Genomic DNA, 27,438 nt, shown 5'->3' with positions numbered 1-27,438 from the left:
ACCCATGGCTTGTTCAGTTTGTTTTCTTATCCCCAGGACCAGCTGCCTAGAGGTGACACTGCTCAAAGTTGGCTGGGCCCTCCCACATCCATCATTACTCAAGAAAACGCCCCTACAGACTTGTCTACAGGTAATCTGGTGGAGGCATTTTCTCAATTGAAATTCCTCTTCCAAATAACCCTAGCTTGTGTCAGGTTGACAGAAAACAAGACATACAAAATCAACCCCCCAAAAAACCCAAACAAATCTAACCAGGACAATTAGATATATTCCATTCACATCTACCATGTGCATTGATTACACCTAATGGTCCTGCTGGCTTTCTTGGTTCCATGGAGAGCTCAGCATGACCACAGGGAGACTGAGAAGTCATTACGAGTAGTATGGGGAGATGACCTAGCTTAGCCAGGGCAGAGACCCCAGTGGATAGAAACGGCCATCATACTGTCATCATAGTGGCAGATGTACCATGGACACCACAGCAGAGGTCTCAAGTCCTCTTGGACACCTCACAAAGGACTCGTCAGCCTTCACTGACTGCCGGTTTCACAATGACCTATTGCTTCCTTGAGCATTTGCAGTCAACCATCCAACCCCAGACAAAAAATCAACACTGCGCCACACTCTCCTGGTGGGTTAGTTTTGCTTTACAGATTTTACCTTGGTCCTATTCAGAGTAACAACTTATACAAGTTTATTGTTCTACTTTTCCTGGGGAAACATAGTGGACTGGACCCTCTCACATCAATTAGCAATTAAGAAAATGTCTCATAGATGTGCCCATAGGCCAACCTGATGGAGGCAATTTCAAAATTGAGAGTCCTTCTTTCAAGTATGTGTCCAGGCAACAAAAACTAATTATGACACAGTTCAAGAGCACAGCCCTTCATGGTGGGGAAGGCATGGCGGCCGGACTATGAGATAGCTGGTCAGTCACATTGTGCCCACACTCAGTGGGGCGAGAATGATGTATACCGCTGCTCCTCTTCAGCCGTCCGGAGTCCCAGCCCGGGGAATGGTACCACTCACCATTAGTGTGAATCTTCCCGGCTCATCCTAATCAGGATAATTCCTCACAGGCATGCACAGAACCTAACATGTCTAGATAATTCAACATGGTCATGCCCAGAAGCCTGTTTCCAGGCTGATTCTAGAGCCTGTCAAGTTGCTAGCCAATGTTAACTGCCATCAGCCCTTCCTAGAGCTAGTGGAGGGGTTGTGGAGTATGAATTACTTCTGAGTTGTCTTGAGGATGGGTTTTTGGTCCCTCTGTGACAGTTGACAGGATATGTGAGAGCTGGGATAACTGGAAGGGACTCTGTGCTGTGGATTTTCCAGGGAAGAGGCAGCCTGGGCATGGTAGTGTAGAGCCTGGGGGACTGATGCACCAATCCTGCAAGGGGATCAGGCCAGGCCATCCACAGATACAACCCTGATTCTGAACCTTGTGTGTGTTCAGCCCTCACATCTGGCTTAAAATTGCTTAATTCAACTTCATCTCTTGAAGGTGGAAACTAATTAGCTGTGTGCAATTTTAAATCTCTATCAATCTTGTCAACTTTGGCCTGGAGGCCAGGCCCACCTCCCGTTTGTGTGGGTGACAGATGAAGAAGTAGGTGGTTGGCCAAGTTGTACAGAGGCACTATCCAAATGACAACCTGCAGGCTGTGCCCCAAGGGTGCCATTTGTATAGGTACCACAGGGATAAGTAGAGGGTAAAGAGTTTTGAGATGAAAACCAAGTGGAACTATGCATCCCCAGTGTGGCACTGTCCTAAGTATGAGGGGAGCACGGGAAATATGACTACAATCATGCTGGAGGGATCTAGAGGGTCATGTTCCTCTTTAGAGGATCTCTCCCACATTGTCCCAATTCGGAGAATTGGCATGGAAGAGCCAGAGGTGACAACATCACAAAGGGGCTGTCACTTCAGCACCCTGAGCTAGTCACTCTTCATTATTAACTGGACTGGATTTGGAATCACCTAGAAGACACGTCCTATGGAGGTGTTTAGCTGAGGAAGGAAGACTTAGCCTGTATGTGATACGCACTATCCCTGGGTTAGGACCTGGGTAAAAAGCAGAAGCCAGCAGGATACCAGCATCTACCCGTTTGCTTCCTGACTATGGGAACAGGATGGCCATAGCCTCACAGCCCGGCCTTCATGACTTCCCCACCACGATAGGCTTCACACCCAAACCGTGAGCCCAAACAAACCCATCTTTCCACAAGCCTTTGCCAGGTTTTTGTCACAGTGGTGAGAAAAGTCGTTAATACAGGCTCTGTATCTCAAGTCCCTCTTTCCCAGTTTCCTCCTCAGCGCTCACCCATCCTGCATTTCATCCCATCTCCTACACAAGAGTTAGGGGGCTTGGTGAGCAGCTGCTGCACACTGATGTACCAGTGACATGTACAACCCTTTGCAAACATTGATCTCAAGTGTCTTCTCTTTGAAGGGGACACCATCTTGAGTTCTCTGGGGACAAGGTTTCCAGAGAGGGTTGGGGAACTTAAGGTATTCTCTTAATGTGTCTGTCCTATGGTGGTCTGTGTTCTGAGTGGTTGTACCGAGTGATTCTGTGTGGTTGTCCCCAGTGGAAGTCCTGGGCTGTGTGGCGGAGTCCCCACCAGGTGGCAGTGGCATCTTGTTCATAAGTCCCCAAGAAGCCACTCAGCTGGTTCATCTGAGCTTAGAGAAGCCAGGCTCTACCGCCAACAGGAAGTGTCAATCACTGCTTTGTACTGAGTGGCTCTGGGCCTGGGGCAAGGCGTTGGCTTTGTGGATTTCCTCCTGTATAATGTAGTTGTGTCTGGTGGATCTCCAAATACAAAACTAGTTGTTACCACTATAGCGTGTGGTGATACTTTTGTGTGTGCTCTAGCAAATAAAGCTTGCCTGAAGATCAGAGGGCAAAGCCAGCCACTAGTTAGCCATAGAGGCCAGGCAGTGGTGGCTCACACCTTTAATCCCAGCATTTGGGATCTCATGCCTTTGCTCCCAGTATTTGGGAGGCACACACATGCCTTTAATTCCAGCATTAGGGAGGTTGAGATAGGAATTGATATGGCTGAGCAGATAAAGGAATATAAGGCAGGAGACAGGAGTCAGTCCTTTTCGGCTGAGGATTGGCGAGGTAAGAGGTGGCTGTGGCTTGTTCCTTTGTCTCTCTGATCTTTCAGCATTTATCCCAATATCTGGCTCCAGGTTTTATTAAGACCAATTAGGATTCATGCTACATCAGCAGCCAAGCTGTCTGGCACTGTTGGGACTCATACTGTATTTTTCTTTGTATTTCTTTAAAATTAAGATTTTGTTAAGAACTTACAAATGAAAAATGTCACATGGTAAGATTAGCCAGGTCCAAAGTCTATACATCTCAATAGCTTTCTCTAAAGTTAGAGTAGCCATGTTGGAGGTATGGAGCTTCATGTCACAGTTTACATGTCAACTTTCAATTGTATTCTTAGGTACTTATCCACCACCAGGAAATGAATATTCCAGTACAGAGTTAAAACTAGAAAAACATTAACTCTATGTCTCATTTCATGACTGAAGTACCAGTTACCTACAGTCAGTCTTTCATCACCTAATATTTCTCCTTTCTATATTATGCTGTACCCACATTCACATATATACACACATTATTGTTCATATACTTACATGTATATATTATAATATTCATAGATATGTGTATATTATGTTTATATACATACATGTATAAATTGCATATTCAGATTCATACTTTATTGAGGGTTTGTTGTGGTTTAGATTTATTCTAAAGATTTTAAAAGTGTGTGTGGATTTGTGCATGTGGGTGCAATGCCTGAATAGTCCAGAAGAGGATGTTGGATAGCTCAGAACTGGAGTTACTGGTAGTTGTGAGCCACCCAGTGTGGATGCTGGGAACCGAACTTGGGTCCTCTGCAAGGGCAGTGTGCATTATTAACCACTGAGCCATCTTTCCAGCTGTCTAGGCTTGTACTAAGGATTTGGAATACAGTTCAGTCAGTAAAGTGCTTGATACAGGAGCATGGTGGAACAAAATGAGGACACAATCTCTCCAAGGAGAAGGCTTTCAATGTAGACATGAGGGACAGCACAGTCAGAGGCATCTGGAAGAGTCCAGAGCAGGGAGAAAAAGTAGTAGACTGGACTGGGCCATGGCGGGGGCCAGGGGGTGTGTGAGAGCAGAAGACCAAAAGAAAGAGAGAGGTAAGAGGACCATGAGAAAGATGATCAAGAGTGAAGGACCATGAGTGGAGGATCATGAGTGGAGGACCAAGAGAAAGATGACCAAGAGTGGGGGACCATGAGAGTCAAGAGAGCAAAAGAGAATGCATGGCCGAAATGGAAGGGTTATATCGGAATGAGAAGCTGGGGGAAGTGAAGTCCATGAGCAGGAGATGTTTAGGGTATGCAGGGTGAGAAGAGCTAAGGAGTTACAGGAACCGAGTGAGCCTGGAGGCAGCATGCACTTTGGTATGCTAATAGCCACCACAGTTATCCATTTGTCCCAGCTTTCTTTTGGATTCAACAATGAAAACTCTAGTTTGACCCCCAGAACCCACATAAGAATCTGGGTGTGATGGTACACGCTTATAATCCCAGGGCTGGGGCCCGGCAGGTCAACGAGAGACTGTCTCATAAAAAAGGCAGCGGCTCCCGGGGAACAGCAACTGCCATGTCCTGCACAGCTTGGTCCTGGAAACCTTCCTGGGGTAAGGAGTGACAGAAGAAAGGACAGACACACAGACACATGTCCAGAGAACCTGGGATCAGGTGGGCTCTGCCTGCTCTGATGGAACAGCACCAACTACAGAATACTGTAGAATAGCCCAGGACCTCAGTGCATTTATTCCGCACGGCATGAGGAGGGGTTAATAGTCTCTGAGGTCTCTGTAAGGGAACAGTCTCAGGCTGCAGTCATCCTGGGAGGGGAAGTTGCACTTGCTAGTTTTTGCACACATTGGTCAAATGTTAGTAAACACTTGCACTTGGACTAAAAGAGGACTCTGTCATACCCCTGAGCCCCACCCAAGAGAAAGGCTCTGCCGTTTCCCACGAGTCTGAGGCACTGGTGCCCTTGACATGGCTGTGCCCATTTACTCAGGTCTTCATTCACTCTTTGCACATTCAGTCAGGGCTTTCTCTGCTCCCCACAAGCACCTGAGCATGACCTCTAGCCTCCACATGGGTGCACACACACATACATGAGCACCACTATTCCAGATGGGGAAACGGAGCCGCAGAGAATTTCAGAACCGTGTTCAACATCATTCAGCTAAGCAGAGCTAGGATTTGAACCAGGTGGGCTGGCTTCAGAACTGCTCTCTTCTAAGCATTTGTGACATCAATGTGAGTTACACATTGTCTTTAGCAACAGCCCATGGCAGAGGACCCTCTTCTAAGGACAAGACTACAAAATCCAAAGAATCACGAGGGCCGATTCTTCTTCCTCAGCCGCCCCCCCAAAAACAGCCTGTCACCTTTCCAGAGTCCCTGACATAGGGACTTAATGTCTAAGGCAGGCCTCTGTGAGACTTTACTGTCTTGCTCCGGGAAGAACTGGCTCCCACCACCCCTGCAGGGTACTTCTATTCCAGACACAGGGGGTGCCTGCTGCCTGGTTTCCTGGGATGTGTGAAGACTGAATGCTGAGGGAGAGGACTGTTTCTTTGAAGTCCTAAAAAAATTGCAAAGCCAACCTATGCGGACAGAAACCACACAGTGGGCTATTGGGTAAAGGCACTGGCCACCAAGCCTGACACAAGTTCCATCTCCAGATGCACGTGGTAAAGAGAACCAACCCTGGTAAGCTGTCCCCCATCTCCGTGTGTGGGCCGTGCCTCACTTGTGTCCCCACCCACAATAAGTAAATGTAAAAAGAAGAGACCTTGAAACTTTTTTTTTTGAGACAGGTTTTTACTGTGTAACTCAGACTAACTCAGACTTTTAAGATCCTCCTGCCTCAGATTCCTACCCGCTGGGATAATAGGCACGCACCCGGCATCTGCTCCTGGCAATTCTGCTAAACCTCAGCCTTAGCTTTATCATTTCTTTGTTTCCCCCCACACCCTCCCCTCCTTCCCTGCCTCCGCTTTTCCTCCTTCCTTCCCTCCTTTCCCTTCCTCATTCCCTCCCTCCCTGCTTCTTTCAGACAGTCTCATGTAGCCCAGGATGGCCTTGAACTTTCTACATAGCTAAGGATGTCCTTGAACCCCTGATCCTCCACTCAGCTTCAGCTCTTGGATGCTGGGATGACAAACTTGAGCTGTCACATCTGATTTCACTCCATGCCAGGGATCAAACCCAGGTGTTCCATGTGTGCTAGGCAAGCATTCTACCAACTGAGTCCCACCCAGTCCCCTTGTCAGCTTTTTGAGGAATCCTTGAGAAGCCAAGCTTGTTCCTTTGCCGGCCCCACACTTGACATGCCCAGTGGAAGGATCACTGCAGCGAACCTACTAGAAGCTTGCCTCGCAATGAAGAGGCATTCTGGAAGGGACTCTGGAGCTGTCACTTTGGCCTTGGCTGGCTTGCTCTTAAATTAAAACATCTATTTGTCTCAGCCACTAACTGGGTTTTTCTATTACTTATGGCCATACCCTGAAAGTACAGGTTGGGGATTCTGAGTACAGACTCAGTGCTTGCCTAGCACACATGGAGCACCTGGGTTTGATCCCCAGTACCAAGTAAAACTAGGGATGGTGATACAAACCATAGTTCCAGTGCTTGGGAGGTAGACTAGGAAGGATCAGAAATTTAAGGTCATCCTTGGCTACATAGCAAGTTTGAGGCCAGCCTAGGCTTCATGAGATACTGGCAAAATAAAACAAAAATTATGCAAAAGCCAGGTCAAGTTTTGACTCCTGGTCTTGTCCAGATTCTCCACAGGGTTTCTCAGCTGTTGAAGCTGAGGAATAACTCAGATATAGGAGGAAATGTCCCGAACATGTTCCAGCATGTTCCCCAGCTGCCCACGACATGGTTCTGTGACGCACCCAACACTTGTCCTTCTCTTTCAGTCCCAGCTCATGTTTCCATGGCCACTGGGGCATTGCTGTCACAGCTGTCAGATTGCAAAGGATGGGGGAACCTGGACCACTCACAGCTTCCTCCCCCATCATCTGCCAGTGAATTGGCTTCCCAGAAGGGGGCTGTCATGGTGTCAGCTCCACCTGTTGGTGCCAAGTGTGGGCGGTGGAGAATCCCAGTCTGTCATCCAAATGCTGGTGATCAGAACTGAGGTGTGGCCTAGACGCTTGAGCTGGGAAGCTTGCTGTGCACTAGCCAGCTCACTTCTGGTAAACTGTGCTGTGCTGTTCCTGTGTCCTCATAAGGGAGCAGCTACAGAGTTAACTTGGAACTCACAGCCTGGGCTGTGCAGACATTGGTCAAGGGACTGCAGAGACCTAAACATGCCATTACCTTCAAGGTACCCCGAGCTTGTGAGGCAAGGGAGCCGGGGGGTGGGTGGGGGGAGTAATTCTGGCAAGTGTTTTTCCTCTGCCATCAGGCTAAAAATGTACCAATTTGTCTAAAACATGGGTCTTAGTCACGAAAGAAAGTGAAGGAGTGATGGAGAGAAGCGTCCCACACTTGGCAAACTTGCGATGAATTTGCACTTCCTGATTCAAAGTCACTGACATTTTTGGAAAATCCAAATTTAATCAAGGCATTTTAAAAGATCTGAACTGAATCAGAGAGACTCGAGGTCCATTAGCATAAATCTCAACTAGAAGGAATGTATTTTTCTGGGAAGATCGCTCTCACTGGAGGCGGTCTGAGCATGGGGCTGGGGAAGGGCTAGTTTGAAGTCACGTCACTAAGGTTGAACTTGGAAAGAACAGTGATACTTTGGCTGCCACATTCACCCCAACACAGAGCTCACAGTCTGGGGAACAGAGTGGGTTTTGAGGCATGGTGTGAGCCTTGAGGACTGTGAGAGCAAAGCAAATCTTATTTAAAAACCAAGTGAGCAGCATACTAAAGCTTTTCTCCGAAGTCTGTGCCTGCCTGGGTCCTGCTGTTTGCCCGGCTGCAATTCTTCTCTCTGGACTTGGCTGACACTCAGCGCTGTCCCCAATGCTCTGAGTACAGTCAGACCCTGTGGCCTTTGCTGTGTGCTGAAGCTGTGGAAGACAGTGTTCACTGTTAGGCTTGGGAAGGGAGAGGATGGGGGTGGAGCGAAGAGCTCCTGGTTCATCATCCTTCAGCTAAGAGCTACGTGGAAGTCAACCTCCACCAGTGTCACAGGGGCTGAAGGAAGGCACTTCAAGGCTTCAGGCCACCCAGACAAAGGGAACATCTGCTCTTTTAAAAAGTGATGCCTCTGTTTGTATGTGTCTCTGTATGTGCATTTTTTATATACTGTGGGTGCACATGTGCCATGGTATGCATGTGGGGTCAGAGCACGGCCTCCGATTTGGGTCCTCATCTTCCATCTTGTTGACGCTGCTGCGTGGACCAGGCAAGCTGGCCTGACTCTCTGACTCCCATCCTGCTGTACGGATGCTGTGATTACAGATGTGTGTGACCATGTCTGGCTTTATGTGGGTTCTAGGACTCTGGATTCAGGTCCTCACACTTTTGGAGTAAGTCTGTTATCCACTGACCCATCTCCCCAACCCTCCAGGTATACACTCTTAAAGATTACCAAGGGAGGTGGTGTCCTGAACCCCTGAAAGAAGCTGGCTTAGTGAACACGTGACCTTTGCCACATGGCTGCAGTTCCCAGGCGTCAGTAGTGGTAGTGGTGAGGACTTGAAGTTCATGAGAGCTACAAGCAGGGAAGGCTGCCGGAGCTGGGTCTGCCTGTCAACCCTCCACAGCACCAGCTGAGCGTCTGTTCTAACAGCTGGGAGGCTTCCACTTTCTGCTACATTCCTGTCTTGTGCTCAGAAACGTAATGTCACCATAACCCTGCACAGTAGGGGCCAGGCTGTCCAGGCCCTGACTGCCCTCACTGACTTACGGCTTCCCAGTCCCTCAACTTATTATCAGAGATGCTTTCTGTGTTTGAGGAGTTCCCCGAGAGCTGGAGGCTGGCAGAAGGAAGGGGTCTGAGGATGTCCCTGGGGTCGAGGCTAGAACTGAGATCTGGTTTCTCTGTTACCCACACCTGCCGTCAGCCTGGGCTAGAAGCCTCCCTTCTCCCCTCCCGCCCCTCCTCCCCCTTACCTGCTCTCTGTATGCATGTGTGTGTCTATTTAGCAGTCCTGAGGATTGAACCCAGGACCTTGTGCATGCTAGGTTGGTGGTCTGTCACTGAAGCTGTAGTCCCAGCCACCTTTTTTTTTTTTTTTTTTTAAATTTTGAGACAGAGTCACAGGTTGCCCTTGGACTTTCCGGCTTCTCATGCTCAGGTGTCTGGGATCGCAGGTCTGTCCATCAGCCTGGTTAGTAGCCTGTAAACCCTCAGAGATGGGTCTTGTGGGCTTGTCTAACATGCCCAGGGCCTGTAGAGAGGAAAACCAAGTGGGATTTAAGAGGGATGTTTCATTAACTCACAGTCCCTAAGAAGGTCTATTTCCAAAAAGTCTACTTTGTAGAGAGTTTATGCCTTTTGTACCTGTGTGCACATGCACACACATGCACGAACACATACATACACTTGCACAAACAATGCACATACACATGTACACACACACATACACACATGCACAAACACACACACAGTGTACTCTGAAGCGCACACACATGCACACACATGCACACACACACACACACTCTGAGATGGTTGATGCTCCTAACCCAGAACCTTCAGTATGTCTACAGTTGTGATCACAGCTGCTCTAAGCTGGACTTCTGCCAGGCATTTTGTGATAAATGTATCAAAGCCACAGGAGCCGAATCTTTGTAAATGACTCTGGCATCTGACATCGTTCACTGTTTGCCACCAACCTGCTGGGGCAGTTAGTGTCTATAGCGTGGAGAGGACGTCTACCCTTGTCATTGAATCCCAGCTCTTCTGTTGTTGTATCTCACAGACTCCTGATGGGATTGGAAGTGGTGGTGGCTTTTTAACTTGTGAAGACCTCACAGCTGGGTTGTGTGGTGCGGCTGAAATGAGGCAGCAGAGAGAGGGAAGCCAGGACTCAGTTTGATGTCTTCCTCTCTCCCTTTACTTTGTAGGGACCCCTGTCCCATAGCCTGGGGTCTCTACCCTGCCCTAGGTAATCCCCTCTGGATACCTAAAAGTGTTCATCACTAATGCCATAGATGCTTCTTAATCTGTTCCCATTGACAGTGAAGGCTGCCATGTGTTCTCGTGATGGTTAACGCCATCTTGACAGGCTCCAGAGTCACTGAAGAGAAGAGCTTCCGGGCTTGCCTGTGAGGGATTCTCTTGGTTAGGTTTTGAAGTGGGAATCCTCACCTACAAGTGAACAGCACTGCTTCTGTGCTGGGGTCCTGGGTTGCAGGGAAGGGGAAGGAGAGGAAAGGAGCCAAACAGGTGTCTCAGGTCTCTGCTTCCCGAGTGTAGGTGCCTCAAACTGTGAGCCAAATGGCCCTTCCTTCCCTACGATGCCTTTGTCAGGGTATCTTCTCACAGCAACAGAAAATCACTGAATATAGTCCTCTAAGCCCAGCGTGGTGGGACCCAAAGAATTAATTATCGAAGACACACTGGAAGAGCTGTGGTCCAACATCCTGAAGCAGCAGCTAGTCTGTACCAGACACCAAGGTATCAGGGCATTTTCCCACCCGTGCACCAGTGAAGGGTTTTGTAGCTTCCAAAGACCTGGTTCCTCTCATTTCTGGCCGCTGCTTATTTTGTGTTAAATACATTGTCACAGACTGATCCCAAGATGTCAATTCCCACTTCCTAATCCCACAGCTACAGGAGCAGCAAGGATCAAAGAGCTTTCATAGAATTTTCATTGTGTCTTATTGTCCCAGATATCTGTGTGTCCCCGTCCCTATAACTAAGGGACTGCCATTCACTGACTGACTCAGCTCGAGATCGCAGCTCCCACCTTGAGCACCTAGGCTAAAAGGGGGGCAGACTGTAGAAGAAATGACCAGTATGTCATCAGGGGAAGAGTGAGGGGACCACGGGAAGCCAGGCCAACAAAGTTCCACTCATCAAGGAAGGGATGAGAAACGGCACTGGAGACACAGGTCCTCAGGTTTATGTCTAGACTCCAGGGACAAGACCCATATCCTTGAACATTTTGTCACCAGAACCACGACCCAAGGACTTGCTTGTTCTAAGATAACAGCAGAGAGTGGACCAAACTGAGATCTCATATTTCTATTATCATCTTTAGTGTTTTCCATATAAAATATAGAATTTGCTGTTTAAATGCCCCCTTCTTTTTGGAGGGGGGTTCAGGGTACACGGTATCTAGCCCAGACTGGCCTTGAACTTACTATGTAGCTGAGGGTGACTGTGAACACCTGATCTTCCTGCCTCTACCTGCTGAGCACTGGGCTTGTGTATGGGCATGTACTACCACACTTGGGTTGTATTAGTGCTGATTCTCAAGGGTCTCCAGAATTCAGTGTGGAATAAGCATCGCTCTGTGTCCCATGGCATCTTGATTTGACCACAAAGGGCTGACTCACACCTGGCTGGGGAGCCAGCTTCTGCTCTCACCTATGAACAGCCCCAGTTTGTCCACACCGGCAAGCTGCTCCTCACAGGCAAGGAAAGGCCCTTGGGGAGCTGCTTCCTCTCAGTGACTCTGAGGCCTCACACAGGCTGATTTGCTCCTGCTAATCCCCTGCCAGGGCTCAGTGTGGGCATTGTTGACACCAGATAACGTCAGTCTGGCTGATACAGTGACCGGTGGGCAAACACAGGTGGCAGAATCCCCGACTTCCTGAGCATCCACTATCAGAGTCGCATTGAAGTTGAAACATGAGAAGACCTATGCCCTTGCCCTTTGCGTGTGCTGGGAGATGAGGTTATCCCTGATCCACACGGTAAACAGTCACCTCTCATTTCCCCTTCAACCTGAACTGTGGATTTTAATTGGGCACAAAACCTGCTTGGCATTTTCTTGTTTTCCTCATCTGTAGGATGCAAAGGCTAGTCCAGAGTTGCTTAGAATTCTGTGTGCACACAAATCACTGTTCACTCTGGTGTGTGTGTGTGTGTGTGTGTGTGTGTGTGTGTGTGTGTGTGTGAGAGAGAGAGAGAGAGAGAGAGAGAGAGAGAGAGAGAGAGAGAGAGAGAGAGAAAGAGAGAGAGACACAGAGAGAGAGACAGAGAGAGACAGAGAGAGACAGAGAGAGAGGTGGGGGTACGAGTGCTTGCATGTATGGCACACATGTTGAGGTCAGAAGACAATCTGTTGGTCCTCAGGCACCTTCCACCTCTTCTTTGAAACAGGGTCTCTCACCGGCCTGGACTTCACCATGTAAGCCAGTTTAGTCAGCTCACAAGCTCCCAGAAGACTGCTGTCTCCCAGCTTGTGGAGTTGGAACTACAGGTGTGTCCTGGCTTCCTTTTCACTCAAACTCCCATCCCCATGTTTATAACGTAAGTGACTCAGTCATGATGTGACTGACTCAGTCATCTTCTCAGGCCTAAATGTGATTTTTTTTTGACTCATGGCCTTGTGGCCCTCTGTTTCTTTCCTGTTGTGGGGTGTCACCGTGGGAGGTAGTGAATTGATGGATTGGTCAATTAACTGAATTGACACTTTAGTCACTGGAAGATTGTGTTAGAATAGACCCTTCGGGTAAAGTCAAGCCATCACTCAGAGTCAGTTCATTTATTCACTCACACATCATCTTCTGTTTTAGGGCCCAGTAAAACCCCTGCCTGCTGCTTATCTCTTCCATGATAGGGGTGCAGGAGTGGAGGTGGGGCTTCACCTCAAGTGTATCTCCTGTGGATCCATGACTCCTTTTTGGAGGCGTGTCCTGTCTTCCTGAAACCCTGCGACCTGAGGCCTCATGCCTTCCAATGTCCCTTTCGATGCACCTTGGAGGGCTGTCTGGGTGAGGTGGCCCTGCGTTTTTTTCCATCTCTTTTGTGATGTGGGCTCATAAGGCTCCGGGGATCAGAATGGCATTCCACCTCCCACCATGCCAAGTCGTGACAGGTCTTCTGCCTGCTCCCTGTGCAGTATTTCTCCTGGCACAGCCTGAGGTCTTTTTCCATCTTTGCACTGCATTGTGGGTAGCTGAGGGAAGCTTTGTCCTCACAGGGGTAGCGAGAAGAGTGTTCATAAAAGAGCGTGTCCACCTCCCTCCGCCTTTAGTGGCCTTTCTTCAGGCTGCGAACATACTTCCCTTCAGACAACCCTCAGTGAGTGCTCAGGAGCAGAGCTGTCCTCCTGACAGCTATATCGAAGCCAGCTCGATATTTTAAGCTCAGAAGCAGCACCACCGCTAGGAACATTTAGATTTGAAAAGGAATGCGTGGTAGCCACACAAATCCCTCAGAGCAGTTGGGAGCTTGCAGCATTGAGAGACAATACGGGACTAAATGGGGCTCGTGTGGCTTAGTCTGGAGGTGGTGGCTGCTGACATTGTCCTGTGGGGGCATTGATGTGGGGCATTGATGTCAGGCTCTGGATGGTGCTGATGCTGTCCTCTGGTCCACTGCCACCCTGCCATCAGCACTAAAAACACCATACTTCACGTAGCTGGGCTTAAGGAAGAAGCAAATTGGCTTAAAAAGGGACCCCTCCTTTGTCTCTCTCATGAGGATGCCCGTCAGAATCCTCCTCCATCCTCCTGTCAGAGCTGGTCTGGACACCAGCTAAGGGCAGGGGCCACCTTCTTTGGCATGATCTCTGTCCCACACAACATTGGGACTCATCTAAGATGTTTTAGCTGCACGCCCAACCCTCTTTCTTTGGGATTCGGAACTCAGTTCTGGTTTTGGGCTTGTCACAGTCTTACACACGTGTGAATGTGCTGGCCTGAATGCACTCACTGCCCAGCTTCCTTCAGCTCCAGCATGGCTCCATGGGCCACTGGGAAAAGAAGCAATGTGAGCTGCCAGTGAAGGGTGCCACACGGGATGGCCTTGACTGAAAGTGTCACAGAATGAAATGACTTTGCAAATAGGTAAAGAAGAATGTTTTCAGCGTGCTCTTCTATCTCAGAGTGGGATTGGCTACCTGGACATTTTCTAGGCTTGTGTGGATACTGTACAGATATGGATGCTGATATCAGTGCAGATACAAATATAATTATTGATTGTGGTTCCTGAGGATGTCTGTTCAGCAATACAGGCCATCTGTCAGTGAAGGTTCTGAAGAGGGCTGGTGAGTGCCCAGTGCCGGGGCACACTGAAGGACCTCTACTCAGTAAGAACAACTGTGACTCGGGGGTTTGGAGCTGGGTCCTTGTCCCCAGCTTAGACAGCAACCAGGTTTAGTTTCCAGGTCCTTGACTTCTCCAAAGGCCTTGAGCCTTAACACTCCTGCTTTGGTCCCCCACCCCCACCCCAGTAGACAGACCCTCGGAAAGCCGACTATAGGTGTTGTAGCATTTTGCTCCAAAATACTTGGACTGGGCTATCAAGAGCAAGGACAGAACCTTCCCAACAAATGCCACCCAGGCCCTTAGTTGAAGTCCCACACATTTCCTTTATAACTCTTCTATTTTCTTTTGTTTATGAATGTGTGTGTGCTTGTATGTGCACACATGTGGAGGTGGTGGTTGGCATTCCATCTTGGCTTTTTTTTTTTTTGAGCTGGGGTCTCTCACTGAATCTAGAGCTCACTGATTGGCTAGGCTGGCCAGCCAATAAGCTCTAAGGATCCATCTGTGTGAGCTGACGCTGCCCTGTGCTCGGTGCTGGGGTTACAGATGGGTGCCTGGTTCTCACAATGGTGCTGGGGATTGAACTCAGGTCCTCAAGCTTGTGTGGCAGGCACTTTACCATCTCCTCAGGCCCTACAGCTATTTTTCTTTTTTTTAGATTCCAGAACCCAGCCAGAGATTACAAATTGCCCTTAGCTATTGCGAAGCTTTAGTCTTACCAGTGACATGTGGTCTCCAGGCCCCTCCACTCTTCCTGATTCTGAATCTTCTGTTTTTCAGGACATTTACATTCAGTGTGTGTGTCTTCATGTTCACTTAGGTTAAATATTTCTGGGGGGGGGGTCTAAGAATGACCCTGGAGATGCTGTATGCTCATTAGGGTTGCACAGTGTTAGGCTCTGTCCCACCACCTGGACACCACACTTCATACCTTGGTGAGGATAGTTTTTCCTTTGTTGCTCTTGGCAAACCTAGAGGGAAGGAAGCTGCACCAACTCATTTTCTGATTCTAAGTGACCCAACCTGAATCAGAATGGCCTCCACACAAATGGGATTTTTGTCTCATGGAGCCAGCAGGTGATATTTTCTAGATTTAACTTGCTGAACCTCAGGTTGGATATCAAGTCATCACATATAGATTTGGTCACTTCTGTTTCTCTCTTTATGTAGTCAAAGAGGAACTCAACTGCTAACCGTCCTATCCCATGCGAGCTTGGCAAATTGCCAACTGAACCATGTGCCCGCCCCATTTCCTCAACCCTTTGCTATTTCCCTCCTGTGGGATTGATTCACCAGAAGCAATTTTAGCTGAAGGCTTACTGACTTTAGAGTCAACCACACCACAAAGGGGGCACTCATCTTGAAGGATGGCTTTGCTTCCAAGGCCCAGGATGACCTCACTGCTCCCTTCTGCTGCAGGTTGTCAAGGCCTGCACTGCTTCTCCTGAAGCTGGAGTCGTCATACGTAGCCTTCTCCCTCCATCTTCCTCCTGCTTACGAGGAAGGAGTGCATCAAGAGGCCTGCTCGGGAGCAGTGTCCTGGCACCAGACACCTGCTGATCAGGAACCTAGGGCCGAGGACCAGGGTGTGCGTGCTACTTGCTTCTTCAGAGGACATGGAGCCATCAGTCCCTTCCACTGGCACTTAGACACCGTGGCACTGGTGGGCAGCGGACGGAGACGGTGTCAGGTCAACTGTGTCCCCATCTTGCTGGTGCTGTTTCTACCCATCTTCCGAGGCTTGCTATGCACATCCATTCCTGGTGCAGGCTCTGAGCTGTGTGCACGCTGTCTCTATGGAGAAACGGAAGCACACAGAGGAAGACTAGCTGCCCCGAGGCCACACAGCCAGTTAGTGGCAAATGCAAAACCAAGTTGGTCCAGTCAAATCCATGCTCCAGGGGGTAGCATATTACTTTGAGTAATACACACTCCAAATTTCAAAGGCCTTTTTAACTCAACCTCAGTTCTGCCAATGCAGCCCAAAGCGGCCATTAGACAATATGTAAATGATTGGACATGCTTCCTTCCAAAAGAACTGTTACAATAACAGCTGGCTGTATTTAGCTCCTGCGCTGGGACTGTCAGTCCTTGCCCTCAACCAGTAGCAATAATGGTAGCATGGGCCATGCTTCCCAGGATGTCCCAGTGACCTCTCTGTCCTCACCCAAGTAGGTGTTTCCACAGATGAATAAGAAGTCTGCACAAACAGCAATGGGGTATAGGGAAGGCAGAGGTTCTAGAAACCAGGACAGCTAGGACACCTCTGCTCTCCCCTGAAGAGACATGGTCTCCTGCCTAGAGGCTTTAGGGTGTGCTGACTCAAGATGATCCTCAAACGCTATTTAGAAGTTCGTCAAGTTGCACGATGCTCTCTGGCATGAGCAGCAATGGATGCTCCTTCACCTTGGCTGTGGGGTTAATGGCAGCCAGACAGCCCCTCAGTGCTGACGTGCCAGCTGAGGTGATTATAAGGCTGGGGCAGGTGGGACTATCCACACTGGACACAAGTCGGTCACCCTAGCTTAAGGTAACAATACAAGTAAGTTAAGTACTTTGAGAAACTTGAAAAATGCAACTTATCAAAAAGTATTTTGCCAAAGGAGTGAATGTAGAGTAAGATTTAAACATCTTGAAGGCTCAGAAGGGAGGGTCAGGAGAGGTTGTTTTGCTTGTTTTTACATCATTGCTTCACTTCACAGCAATAGAAACTCCAAGTGAGACACAATGTAGTATACAGTGTACACACACACACACACACACACACACACACACACACGCACACTCATATAGCACTGTGATTGATGATACCTGAAGAAAGACCAGTGCTGAGAGTTCCCGATGCACTTACGGGTCTAAGCAGGAGTGTTTGCGGCTGGCTGGCTCCACTTTCTCATTTTAAATCAATTGTGCAGTTACCAGTTTGACTGAGCTATCCAGAACACTCCATGTTTCCAAGAGACCAGCTCTCCCTCCCTCACCGTGAGGTGGTTTATCTTTTGAAACCTAACAATAATCCCAGCACTTTTTCATGTCTCAAATTAAGTTGCCAAGGTCCCAAGAGAGAGCCTCCTTGATCCTGGGCCTTGTGAGCAGACACTGACTGAAGGCTCTTCTGTCGTCTTCTGCCTATGGGAATGTCATGGTTGGCAGAGTACTGTCCTGGCAAATGTGTCCTTAGCTTTGGGACATCAAAATATGTTACTAGCAAAGGGGATTTCAGATATGATGAAGGCCGAGGGCCTTGAGAGGAGGGGATGCCCCTGAAGTCTGGGTGGACCAGTCTAGTGGCAAAAGTCTTCAGAACGGTAGAAGAGAAGGAGGTGACCTGAGGAAAGAAGATAGCATAAGATCACGGTGGGAGAGCATATGGACTCACCCTTGATGGCTCTGATGACCAGAGTGAGAGGTGCAGGCAGCCCTCAGCAGTTAGGGTGGCCTTCCGCCAACAACCCTCAACTTGTAAGAACCATATTCTCACGACACCACCTTTACTGTCTCCAGAAGGAGCCTGGCCCTGCCAGCACCCTGTTCTGAGTCTTCCGAGGCCCACATCAGGCAGCAGTGGCAGAAAGCTAACAACACCATTTCAATGGAGACGGATTCCTTCCCTTTTCAGAACATTCTGGTTCGCAGATGTCATAGAGAAGGTTCTAGAAGAGTTGCTCATGGAGCGGGATCGACGGTGTAGAAACTCTTGTGTGAAGACAAAAGAGTTACTAAGTAATTGGCACCCGAGAAAGCCCAGTGGACCCAGGGCAGGCAGAGCACCCAGCCTGCAAGCAACGTGGAGGCGGCTGCCGAGCCCTTGGGCACCCTGGTGGGCTGGTAGGTGGGCCTTGGTGGGGAGGCACAGAGACAGGCCCAGGTCGCCCAGTTGCAGAGCACACTTGTCAGCAAAGTCCCTTCTTGATCATCTGGAGACAAATTTCGGAAGGGCAGTTTCGCTCATTCTTTAAACGGGATCATTGAGAATCAGCCATGCACCAGGCACTAGCCTGTGGGGAGGAGACAGCACTCCCACTGCTCATATCCTAGTCTGAGAGCGAAGTCATAGCAAGAGAACAAATTTACACTGGGATTTCTGTCAGGGTGTATCACAAAGACAACCCAAACCACCTTCCCTGATGGGTCGGTAACCAGGGCTAAAACCATGGTGGTTGGAGGAGTCGTGTTCTAGGCAGAAGGAGCAGCTGGTGCAACGGACATGTGGTAGGAGTGGTTGGTGTGGTCATGTGGGAGTGGTGTGGTCAAGGGAAAGTGTGCAGGGAGCCTGTGGAAGAAGAGGTGAAGGAAGAGCCAGGAGTGACTTGGGGTCAGACTGCAGAGTTGCTCAGGAACCAGATCAGGGGAACTGAGCAAATCATGTGTGCGTGTGTGTGTGTGTGGGGGGGGGGGTGTTGGAAACCCATAATTAGTTAGAGATGTTGGTGACCTGGGCAAGGATGGGGGCAGACAGGCAGGTGAAGGGTGGGTGGGCTTTAGAACAGCATCCATGTTCCTGCTGGAGGGAGGGAAGTGAGAGTCTGCTTTTCAGCAGCTGCAGTGGGACCTGGCCTGGGAAAGGCAGACGTTTCCTGAAATACTGTTTGCTCAACTGGAAAATGTCAACACGGGCTTTCTCCACATGCATAGAAATTCATTTATTAATGAGGACCCGGGGCATGCAATCAGAATGCAGAACAAGGCTGTCTCCAGAGCATGAGAGTTGCTGTATTGAACTCATTTGCTCAGCACAGTTAGGCCAGGAGTGTTTTCCTCTATGTGACAGGCAAGGAGACAAGCACAGAGAAGTTGAGCAGTTTGGCTAAGGTCACTGCTGGGGTCTCTGACATCACAGCTCCCAAGGAGTAAAGCAGTGACCGGGGCCCAGGCTATCTAAGTACCAAGGCTGACTTTGCAATTGGCATCCCTGATACCACCTCTTCTGGGACAGTGGTCAAGTATACAACTAACCTCACAGCTGGATTAAACAGATGTTTGCCACCTTCGCCCCTATTAAAGGTTTCATCTGAGCTATTAGTTCATGACAGAGAGCAATTTTGTTTTCCAGAGGGTATGTTGCTTGTTACAGAGGGAGCCACGTAACTGAAGTTTTCTCCGGTCCTGCCCAGCCCCATGGACCCCGCAGCTGCTTATAAAATAATCACTCAGAAGCTTATATTAATTAAAACTGCTTGGCCATTAGCTCAGGCTAACTACTGACTAGCTCTTATACTTAAACTCAGCCCATTTCTGTTAATCTATATGTCACCACGTGTTCCATGGCTTTACCTGTGTGCCATTACATGCTGCTCCCTGGACGGCAGGCTGGTGTCTCCTCCTCAGTTCTGTTTTACCTTCCCAGAATTCTCCTTGTCTGCCTATCCCACCTATACTTCCTGTCTGGCTACTGGTCAGTCAGCATTTTATTTATCAACCAATGAGAGCAACACATTCACAGCATACAGAGCAATGTCACCCATCAGAACCAAATACCTGGTAACACAAGAATGGAACAATTTCTGTGTGGCTCTGGTTTGAGGGTACGGACCATCATGGTGGGGAAGGCATGGTCACAAGAGCGTGAGATGACTCCTCGCATTCATAAAACCACAAGGTGACGTGTCACATTGTGTCTGCAGCCAGGAAGCAGAGAACAGCTGGGAAGTGGGCTGGTGTCACCTCTGAAAGGCTCTGCAACCCTCCAGAGATAGTGTCACCACCTGGGGGCCAAGAGTTTAAACACACGAGCCCAAGGGGAACAGTTCACACCTAAACCACCCCCCAGGTGTGCCAGGACTCCAATCCTCAAAGGACTTTCTAGCCCAAGCCATGGCTGTGAGCCCCTAGTGTTGGAGAATGTCACCTGGAGAATGTACTTACACCTGTGAATGGTGACACACAGCAGTGTGAGGGTGACTGTTCACGGGTCGGTAGTGACAGAGTGTGGGGACACTGGGAAGAGGCTAGGTCCCACTTTCCAGTTGTACCTTCTGTTTTGAGACATGGAATAAAAACCAAAAACAGGATTCTCACTCTTTAAGGGTCAAGGAAGGGACTGTGAACAGCGAGAGCTGGGCTGGGGAAGGGAGACCGCAGGAGGACCAACCAGCCTTCAGGTAGTTACCAGGGTGGAGAACAGAAGATGGAGAGCAGCATGTGGGTGGGGGTGGTGTAGAGAGCCCTGTGGATGGGGAAGGCCCGTGTCCAAGGGCACCAAGGTGAGACTCTAGTGGGACATGGCAGGAGGGGCGTGGCACTTACAGACAGGCCCGGGCAGGGTGCACTGTGAGTTCTCAAGGGCTGAGTTGCTTCCTCTTGATGAAGCTCAGCAGGGTAAAGGTTCTAGAGAGCTTAGTGTGGCAAGGGATGGAGAGCCAGCGGCATCTCAAGGTGACATTTGTACATGTTTTGGGGCTATTGCTCAGTTGTACTTGAAGGTGGCAGCATGGACCTGAGCAGGTGAAAGGTTTAGATGGTTGCTGCAGAGGTGGAGAAGGTGAGATCAAGAGTCAGTCATCCGAGTGACCACCCACCATTACAGACTAGGAGGCAGAGGCACTGTGAGGTCAGTGGCTTGTCTTCTGGGACTGTTTCCTGTGTGGACAGCCAGGGAAAAGGTCAGTGAGGTTGTAGACAGAAAACCTAAGATGGTTGTAAAAGCGTAAGGCAGATGGGACATGTTGTAGGCTAAAAGGCAGCAATGGAACTAATTCAACATGGCGGACAGGTGGTGCTCAATGCTGTACATACAGTGAGTTGTGCTCCTCTCCCGCCTCCTCTCCCTCCTCTCCCTCCTCCTTGCCCTCTTCTACCCTCCTTTTCTTTTGCTTGTCCTTCTCTTTTTCCTCTTCTTCATCCTCTTTCTCTTCCCCCTTTCCTCCTTTTCTCTTCTTCCTCCTCATCCCTCCCCTCAGCCTCTCTCCTTCATCCCCTCCCCTCAGTCCCTCCTCCTCATCCTCTCCCCTAACCCCCTCCTCCTCATCTCCTCCCCCTCAGCCCCTCCTCCCCTCCCCTCAGCCCCTCCTCCTCATTCCCTCCTCCTCCTTCCCAAAATGTCCATAACAAGTTTGGCTTTCACAATAGACTCTACTCAGTAGAGGGAGAGGAAAGGACTCGAGCGTCCATGTCTATTGATGGAACCAAATGGCAGAGCTAGAATCCAGGACGGCACTGGGTCTTTCTGGGAGGCAGAAGATTTCCAGAGTGTAGTTTCCTCAGCAAATGGGAGGTCTGGGTGAGATGGGCCTCAGGCGCCCATGTTTGCAGGAGCATGAGCAGAGAATCGAGGTAGGGCCCTCTATCACGGGCAGGCAGGCGATGCCGTCTTTCTGGACACTCCGAATGCCCCCTTCTTTAGTGCCACTCTTTCTCCTGGGAAGTGCAGTGTCCCTGTGACCTTGGATTCAGCTGGCATCCCCAGCCCGGAGCCACCAGAGTATGGAGAAGATGCAGGCACACCTCGTGCTTCTGCTCATCGGCTCCTTCCTGACTCGGATTGGTGCTTCCATCTTGGGGCGCTGTGTAGTGGCCAAGAGGCTCCATGATGGAGGCTTGGATTACTTTGAGGGTTACAGCCTTGAAAACTGTGAGTAGGACCCGTAGCCCCTCTCTCCTCACCTCCTGACCTCCATTCCCTACCCTGCCACACCCAGTATCTTCTCACATCTTATGCTGTTTCACCTCTTAGGGGTGTGCCTGGCTTATTTCGAGAGCAAGTTCAACCCCTCGGCTGTCTACGAGAACTCACAATGTGGCTACACTGGCTATGGCCTCTTTCAGATCCGAGACAATGAGTGGTGTGACCACGGAAAGAACCTCTGCAGAGTGTCCTGCACTGGTGGGTCCCTTCCTTCCCAGCCCTCGGGGCACTGGAGGCTGCAGAGCCTACACATTTGGAGAAGACAGGAGGAGGGAACTGGCCTGGGCTGTGTCTAAAGTTTGTCCCTGGGAGGTAGGGTCCCTGAGAGGTGGCTGTTGGGAAAGGACATGCTAGCCTGAGAAGGAACAAGGATAGGAACCAAGGCCAAGTGGGCCCAGAGGGTGCTGGGATGCTGGGATGTTGGGAGCAGGGGCAGGGAGCAGAGCCCAGGCAGCTTGAGCAGGAAAGATTGCTCTTTCTGGTCCTATGTCACCCATGCTTCACCACTATTTCCGTAAGGGGATCCATTCTGTCACCATGACAGTCAGAAGTGGTTGTAGGGAAGAGACAGGACTGGCCAGCACAAAGGGAATATATCTGCCCCTTTTAAAGGGACCTAAGAACCTGCGGCCACAAGGAAGCGGCTGGCCAGGAGCCACTACTGTGTTCTGTGAGTTTCTAGGGGCTTTACTAGGAACTTCCCTGGGCCCTTTGCGGGTATCAGTTTGTTTAATGCTCACAGTGGCCTCTCAGGAGTAGGCATTGTTTCTATTTCTGTTTTATAAATGGGAAACTGGGACCCAGAAACAGTGAGTCTACACCCAGGCCACATGACTGGTGAGTGGAACTAGGGGCAGACACAAATGAAGTGGCTCCTAAGTCAGGTGAGGTCTCCCCAATACCTGAGGTGTCTCTGCAGCACAGGGTCTAAGTGTTAGCCCCAGTGTCCCCAGGCTTCATTAAAGACAGCATTTCCCTCTGCCCTGATTAGTGAGGAGTGGTCCAGGGTCTCCAGCTTCTGGGGGGACCTACATCACCCACCCACACATCACTCTTCTCCCAGGCTGCACCAGGAGGCTCAGAAGCCTCTGCACCTCTCCATTCTGTCTTCTAAAGTCCCAGCTTGGAAGCCACAGGCCCTGGGCCACTGCTCACTCATCTGTGCCCCCTGCCTTTGACCTGTCTTGAATGGCCGGCTGTGGCGGCGAGCAATGGCAAGTGAGGCATGTGGTGGAAAGACACGCTGGCGTCCTCAAAAGGCACAGCCTCATTCCGTTCCACTTCCTTTGCAGCTTTACTGAATCCAAACTTAAAGGATACAATTGAATGTGTCAAGAAAATTGTGAAAGGAAAGCAAGGAATGGGGGCATGGTAAGTGGCGTGCCCGCTGCAGCCGGTGCCGGCTGGGACCGAATCCCAACGGAAGCAGCTGAAGGCAGGAAGGGGTGCAGCCTCAGGGCAGAGCAGTCACGGAGGCAGGACTGTGAGCTGGCCAGGCCCGTGGCAGCCACAGTCAGGAAGTAATGAGAGGAATGCTGTTCTCAGTTTTGTTTCCCATTTGGTCAACCCAGGGCCCTTAGTCCATGGGGTGGTGCTGCCCACATTCAGGGCCCTGCTCAGTGGACCCTCCCGGGAAGCCCTGTCATAGAGACACGCGGAGGTGTGTGCTTTAGGTGAGTTTAAGAGAAGGTGACAATGAGTATTCACCACCATGGCTCCCATTAATAACTCTGTGTGGTGTTTGTGGTGTATGTGTGTGGTATGTGTGTGGTGTGGTCTGTGTGTGTGTGTGTGTGTGTGTGTGTGTGTGTGTGTGTGGTATGTGTGGTGTGGTGTGTGGTGTGTGTGTGTATGATGTGTGTGTGGTGTGTGTGTGTATGTGTGTGGTGTGGTCCGTGTGTGTGTGTATATGTGGGGTGTGTGTGTGTGTGTGTGTGTGTGTGGTGTGTGTGTATGTGGTGTGTGTGTAGTGTGTATGGTGTATGTGTGTGTGTGTATGTGGTGTGTGTAGTGTGTATGGTGTGTGTGGTGTGTGTGTAGTGTGTATGGTGTGTGTGTGTGTGTGTGTGTGTGTGTGTGTGTGTGTATGCGGTGTGTGTGTGGTGTATGTGTGTGCTGTGTGTGTGGGTGTGGTCCGTGTGTGCTGTGTGTGTGGTGTGGTCCGTGTGTGTGTGCTGTGTGTGTGGTGTGGTCCGTGTGTGTGTGTGTGTGTGTGTGTGTGTGTGTGTGTATGTGGTGTGTGTGTATGTGGTGTGTGTGTGTGTGTGTGTGTGTGTGTGTGTGTATGCGGTGTGTGTGTGGTGTATGTGTGTGCTGTGTGTGTGGTGTGGTCCGTGTGTGGTGTGTGTGTGTGTGTGTGTGTGTGTATGTGGTGTGTGTGTATGTGGTGTGTGTAGTGTGTATGGTGTATGTGTGGGTGTGTGGTGTGTGTATGTGGTGTGTGTGTGTGTGTATGCGGTGTGTGTGTGGTGTATGTGTGTGCTGGGTGTGTGGTGTGGTCCGTGTGTGTGTGTGTGTGTGTGGGGTGTATGTGTGTGCTGGGTGTGTGGTGTGGTCCGTGTGTGTGTGTGTGTGTGTGTGTGTGTGTGTGTGTGTGTGTGTATGCGGTGTGTGTGTGGGTGTATGTGTGTGCTGTGTGTGTGGTGTGGTCCGTGTGTGCTGTGTGTGTGGGTGTGGTCCGTGTGTGTGTGCTGTGTGTGTGGTGTGGTCCGTGTGTGTGTGTGTGTGTGTGTGTGTGTGTGTGTATGTGGTGTGTGTGTATGTGGTGTGTGTGTGTGTGTGTGTGTGTGTGTGTGTGTATGCGGTGTGTGTGTGGTGTATGTGTGTGCTGTGTGTGTGGTGTGGTCCGTGTGTGTGTGTGTGTGTGTGTGTGTGTGTGTGTATGTGGTGTGTGTGTATGTGGTGTGTGTAGTGTGTATGGTGTATGTGTGGGTGTGTGGTGTGTGTATGTGGTGTGTGTGTGTGTGTATGCGGTGTGTGTGTGGTGTATGTGTGTGCTGGGTGTGTGGTGTGGTCCGTGTGTGTGTGTGTGTGTGTGGGGGGGGGGGGGGGTGTATGTGTGTGCTGGGTGTGTGGTGTGGTCCGTGTGTGTGTGTGTGTGTGTGGTGTGTGTGTGTGTGTGTGTGTGTGCGCACGTGTGCATGCATGTGCCTGTAGAGCGTAGAAGAGGGCACTGCATTCCCTGGAGCTGGAGTTACGGGCAGTTGGGAACTGTCTCTGGTTGCTTTTAACTACTGAGCCATCTCTCTGGCACCTCCTTACTCATTTTGAGTGTGTCCTTTATAACCCAGGGCTGGTCGGTCAGGAATCGCATCTGTGTGGCTTGTTGTCTTGGGTTAGTCATTTGTGCTTTGACTCTGTTGATGGCGTCTTCATCGTAGACGACACCTAACTGTTTCTTAGAATCAAATCCCTCTGTCTTCTCTCTTGCGGCTTGTGGGTCTACGTGAAACCCCCTTCTTAGAAACGTCTTTAAGAACCGAGGAGGAGGCTCAGTTGGTAAAGTACTCACCTTGAAAGCATGAGGACCCAAGTTTGACCCTCAGAACCTGTGTTTTAAAAAGTGTTAAGTGTGGTGACATGCATCCGTTGTGATCCCAGCACTGGGGAGGTGGAGATGGGTGGGTCCCTGGGCCTCACTGCAGCCAGCTCCAGATCAATGGGAGACTCATCTCAAAACACAAGGTGGGCCATGCCTGAGGAACAACACCTGATATTATCCTCTGACCTCCATGTACATACACACACACACACATACATGCACCTCCACACATATGTACGTCAGCACACTCATGAAAATACAAGTGCACATGAATTTAAGGTATTTTATACTCGAGGCTTGAAAAGAACTCCATTCGCGTTTTCTCAGTATCAGAACACTGCTGACGCCAAGTAAACCCTAGATAATTTTGCTAAATTAAAAAGAAAAATAGAATTTTTATGATTTTATCCTTTTATACTTAAAATTGGGATTCCTTTGTAATTGATTTGGTATGACAGTGAGGTAGGTGCTATGGATCTTTAATTTCTGCCAAGTCTACTCATTGTGGGCAACATCATGAGTCCATTTGTGCAGTTTCACTGCTAACAGAGCGGATTGCAGCCGATGGCGGAAATCTCCTTGTTAATGACATCTGGGGCTTTCTCATTACTTGGTGAGCTTGGCTGAGTCTCTGGGATAAACACTAATGAGCAGAAGTCATCTTTATTGTGTGGCACTACGGAGCAGTAAGCTGGGCCGTGCTGGCTGAGGTGCCTTATTGTGCAGACTCCTGGTAAGGCAGGCTCTGTGTAAGCTGACATGCAGCCATGGATCTGCCACAGCTCAGACAGAGTCACCTTCCTGTGCTGTGTGAACAAGAAAGGAGAGAAGATCCTCCAGTCCTGGGGAACCCCTTCCCCACCATCTGCCCCTGGGCTTGGAAGAGCCTTGGGACTTCTGAGAATGTGGATGTGTGTATTTTCTGCTATGCCACAGCTACAAGGGGCCAGGGACCACTTAGGGACTACTATGGGTCCCCATCCTGAAGATGAGCAGAGCCCTGCAAGGCTGAGGAGCAGGACTGTAGATGGGGTTAGGGTCTTGGGTCCAGGTGTGGACATTAGGGACTGGAACTAGGGGAAAGACCACTGGGGACATCGGGAGGGAAGGTTAAAGGATCAGTCAGATGCCCCAGGGAAAGTGAAGAGGGGAAGAAGCTTCAGATGCTATGGAATGAAGTAGGAACACAGACAGGTGGAAGGAGCCCAAGGCTGAGGACACACCTGGACCCTGGGCTAGTCAAAGAATCCTGAAGCTCTCTGAGAGGAGTGACTAATAGTTCACATGGCTGTGGTGCCTCAGCTGGGTGGGGTTCCTGTGTGAGGCAGGGGCAGTGTGGGCACACCATGGAGGAAGCACCTGTATCCACACCAGGGTAAATACTAAGAAGCACAGAAGCCCGAGGAAATGTGTCCACACTGGGGAGACACAGATGTCCCAGGGCCAGGCCGGTATGAACTGTGTGGCTCTGGGAACCCCAAGCACTGACTCCAAGGAGCCACTGCCGACCACTCTCTGGCTTTCCCTCTGCAGGCCCACCTGGTCCAGGAACTGCCATCTGTCGGACACCCTAGAAAGGTGGCTGGATGGTTGTGATCTGTAGCCACCTGGGTGTTCTTGCTGCGCTTGCCAGCCATGTCTTGTGACTAAGGATGCTTTTCTGTTTGCTGCTCCGATCCATCCAGTTATCTCACTGCTTGACAGCTCCAGATGGAAAAGGACAAAAGTCCACTTCATCCAGGGGTACAAGGTGCAGAATAAACCAGCTAATTACTCAACCCAGGCCAGAGGTCTTTGCCGGCGTCGTTACATTGTGCGCACCATGGCCATCATCATTACCACTTACATGACTTCTCACTTCTGATTCTCAAGGGACGAGTGTGAAGGCAGAGGTATCAGTGTTCAGCAGGGAAAGGAGGAAGAGACACAGTGGAAACTGAGAGGAGCCACAGAAGCGGGGATGAGAGGCTGGGCAAACAGTGCTTCTTTTCATAGCCAACTTGGCTGGACTTGGAATCGCCTGGGAGACACACCTCTGCT

At 50.0% G+C, this 27,438-nt stretch overlaps 1 protein-coding gene across 1 annotated transcript in view; it reads left to right on the top strand.

Moving 5' to 3' along the window:
* The window catches only part of Lyzl4 (lysozyme like 4), a 61,757-nt gene extending 34,576 nt beyond the window's left edge, over window positions 1–27,181 (top strand). Inside the window, exons 3-7 of the mRNA XM_052724784.1 lie at window positions 12,342–12,441; window positions 15,653–21,803; window positions 21,906–22,055; window positions 23,150–23,228; window positions 26,932–27,181. Of these exons, the coding sequence (XP_052580744.1) occupies window positions 21,656–21,803; window positions 21,906–22,055; window positions 23,150–23,228; window positions 26,932–27,001 (447 nt within the window). The 5' untranslated portion in view covers window positions 12,342–12,441; window positions 15,653–21,655 and the 3' untranslated portion in view covers window positions 27,002–27,181. The remainder of the gene's footprint in view (window positions 1–12,341; window positions 12,442–15,652; window positions 21,804–21,905; window positions 22,056–23,149; window positions 23,229–26,931) is intronic.
* The last annotated feature ends 257 nt before the right edge of the window (window positions 27,182–27,438 follow it).

Source organism: Peromyscus californicus, unplaced genomic scaffold (genome assembly GCF_007827085.1).
Source record: "Peromyscus californicus insignis strain IS unplaced genomic scaffold, ASM782708v3 Scaffold_11__1_contigs__length_118956290, whole genome shotgun sequence".
Taxonomy (NCBI): domain Eukaryota; kingdom Metazoa; phylum Chordata; class Mammalia; order Rodentia; family Cricetidae; genus Peromyscus; species Peromyscus californicus.
Note: the sequence above shows the minus strand (reverse complement) of the source record. Positions and strands in the feature narration are given on the sequence as shown.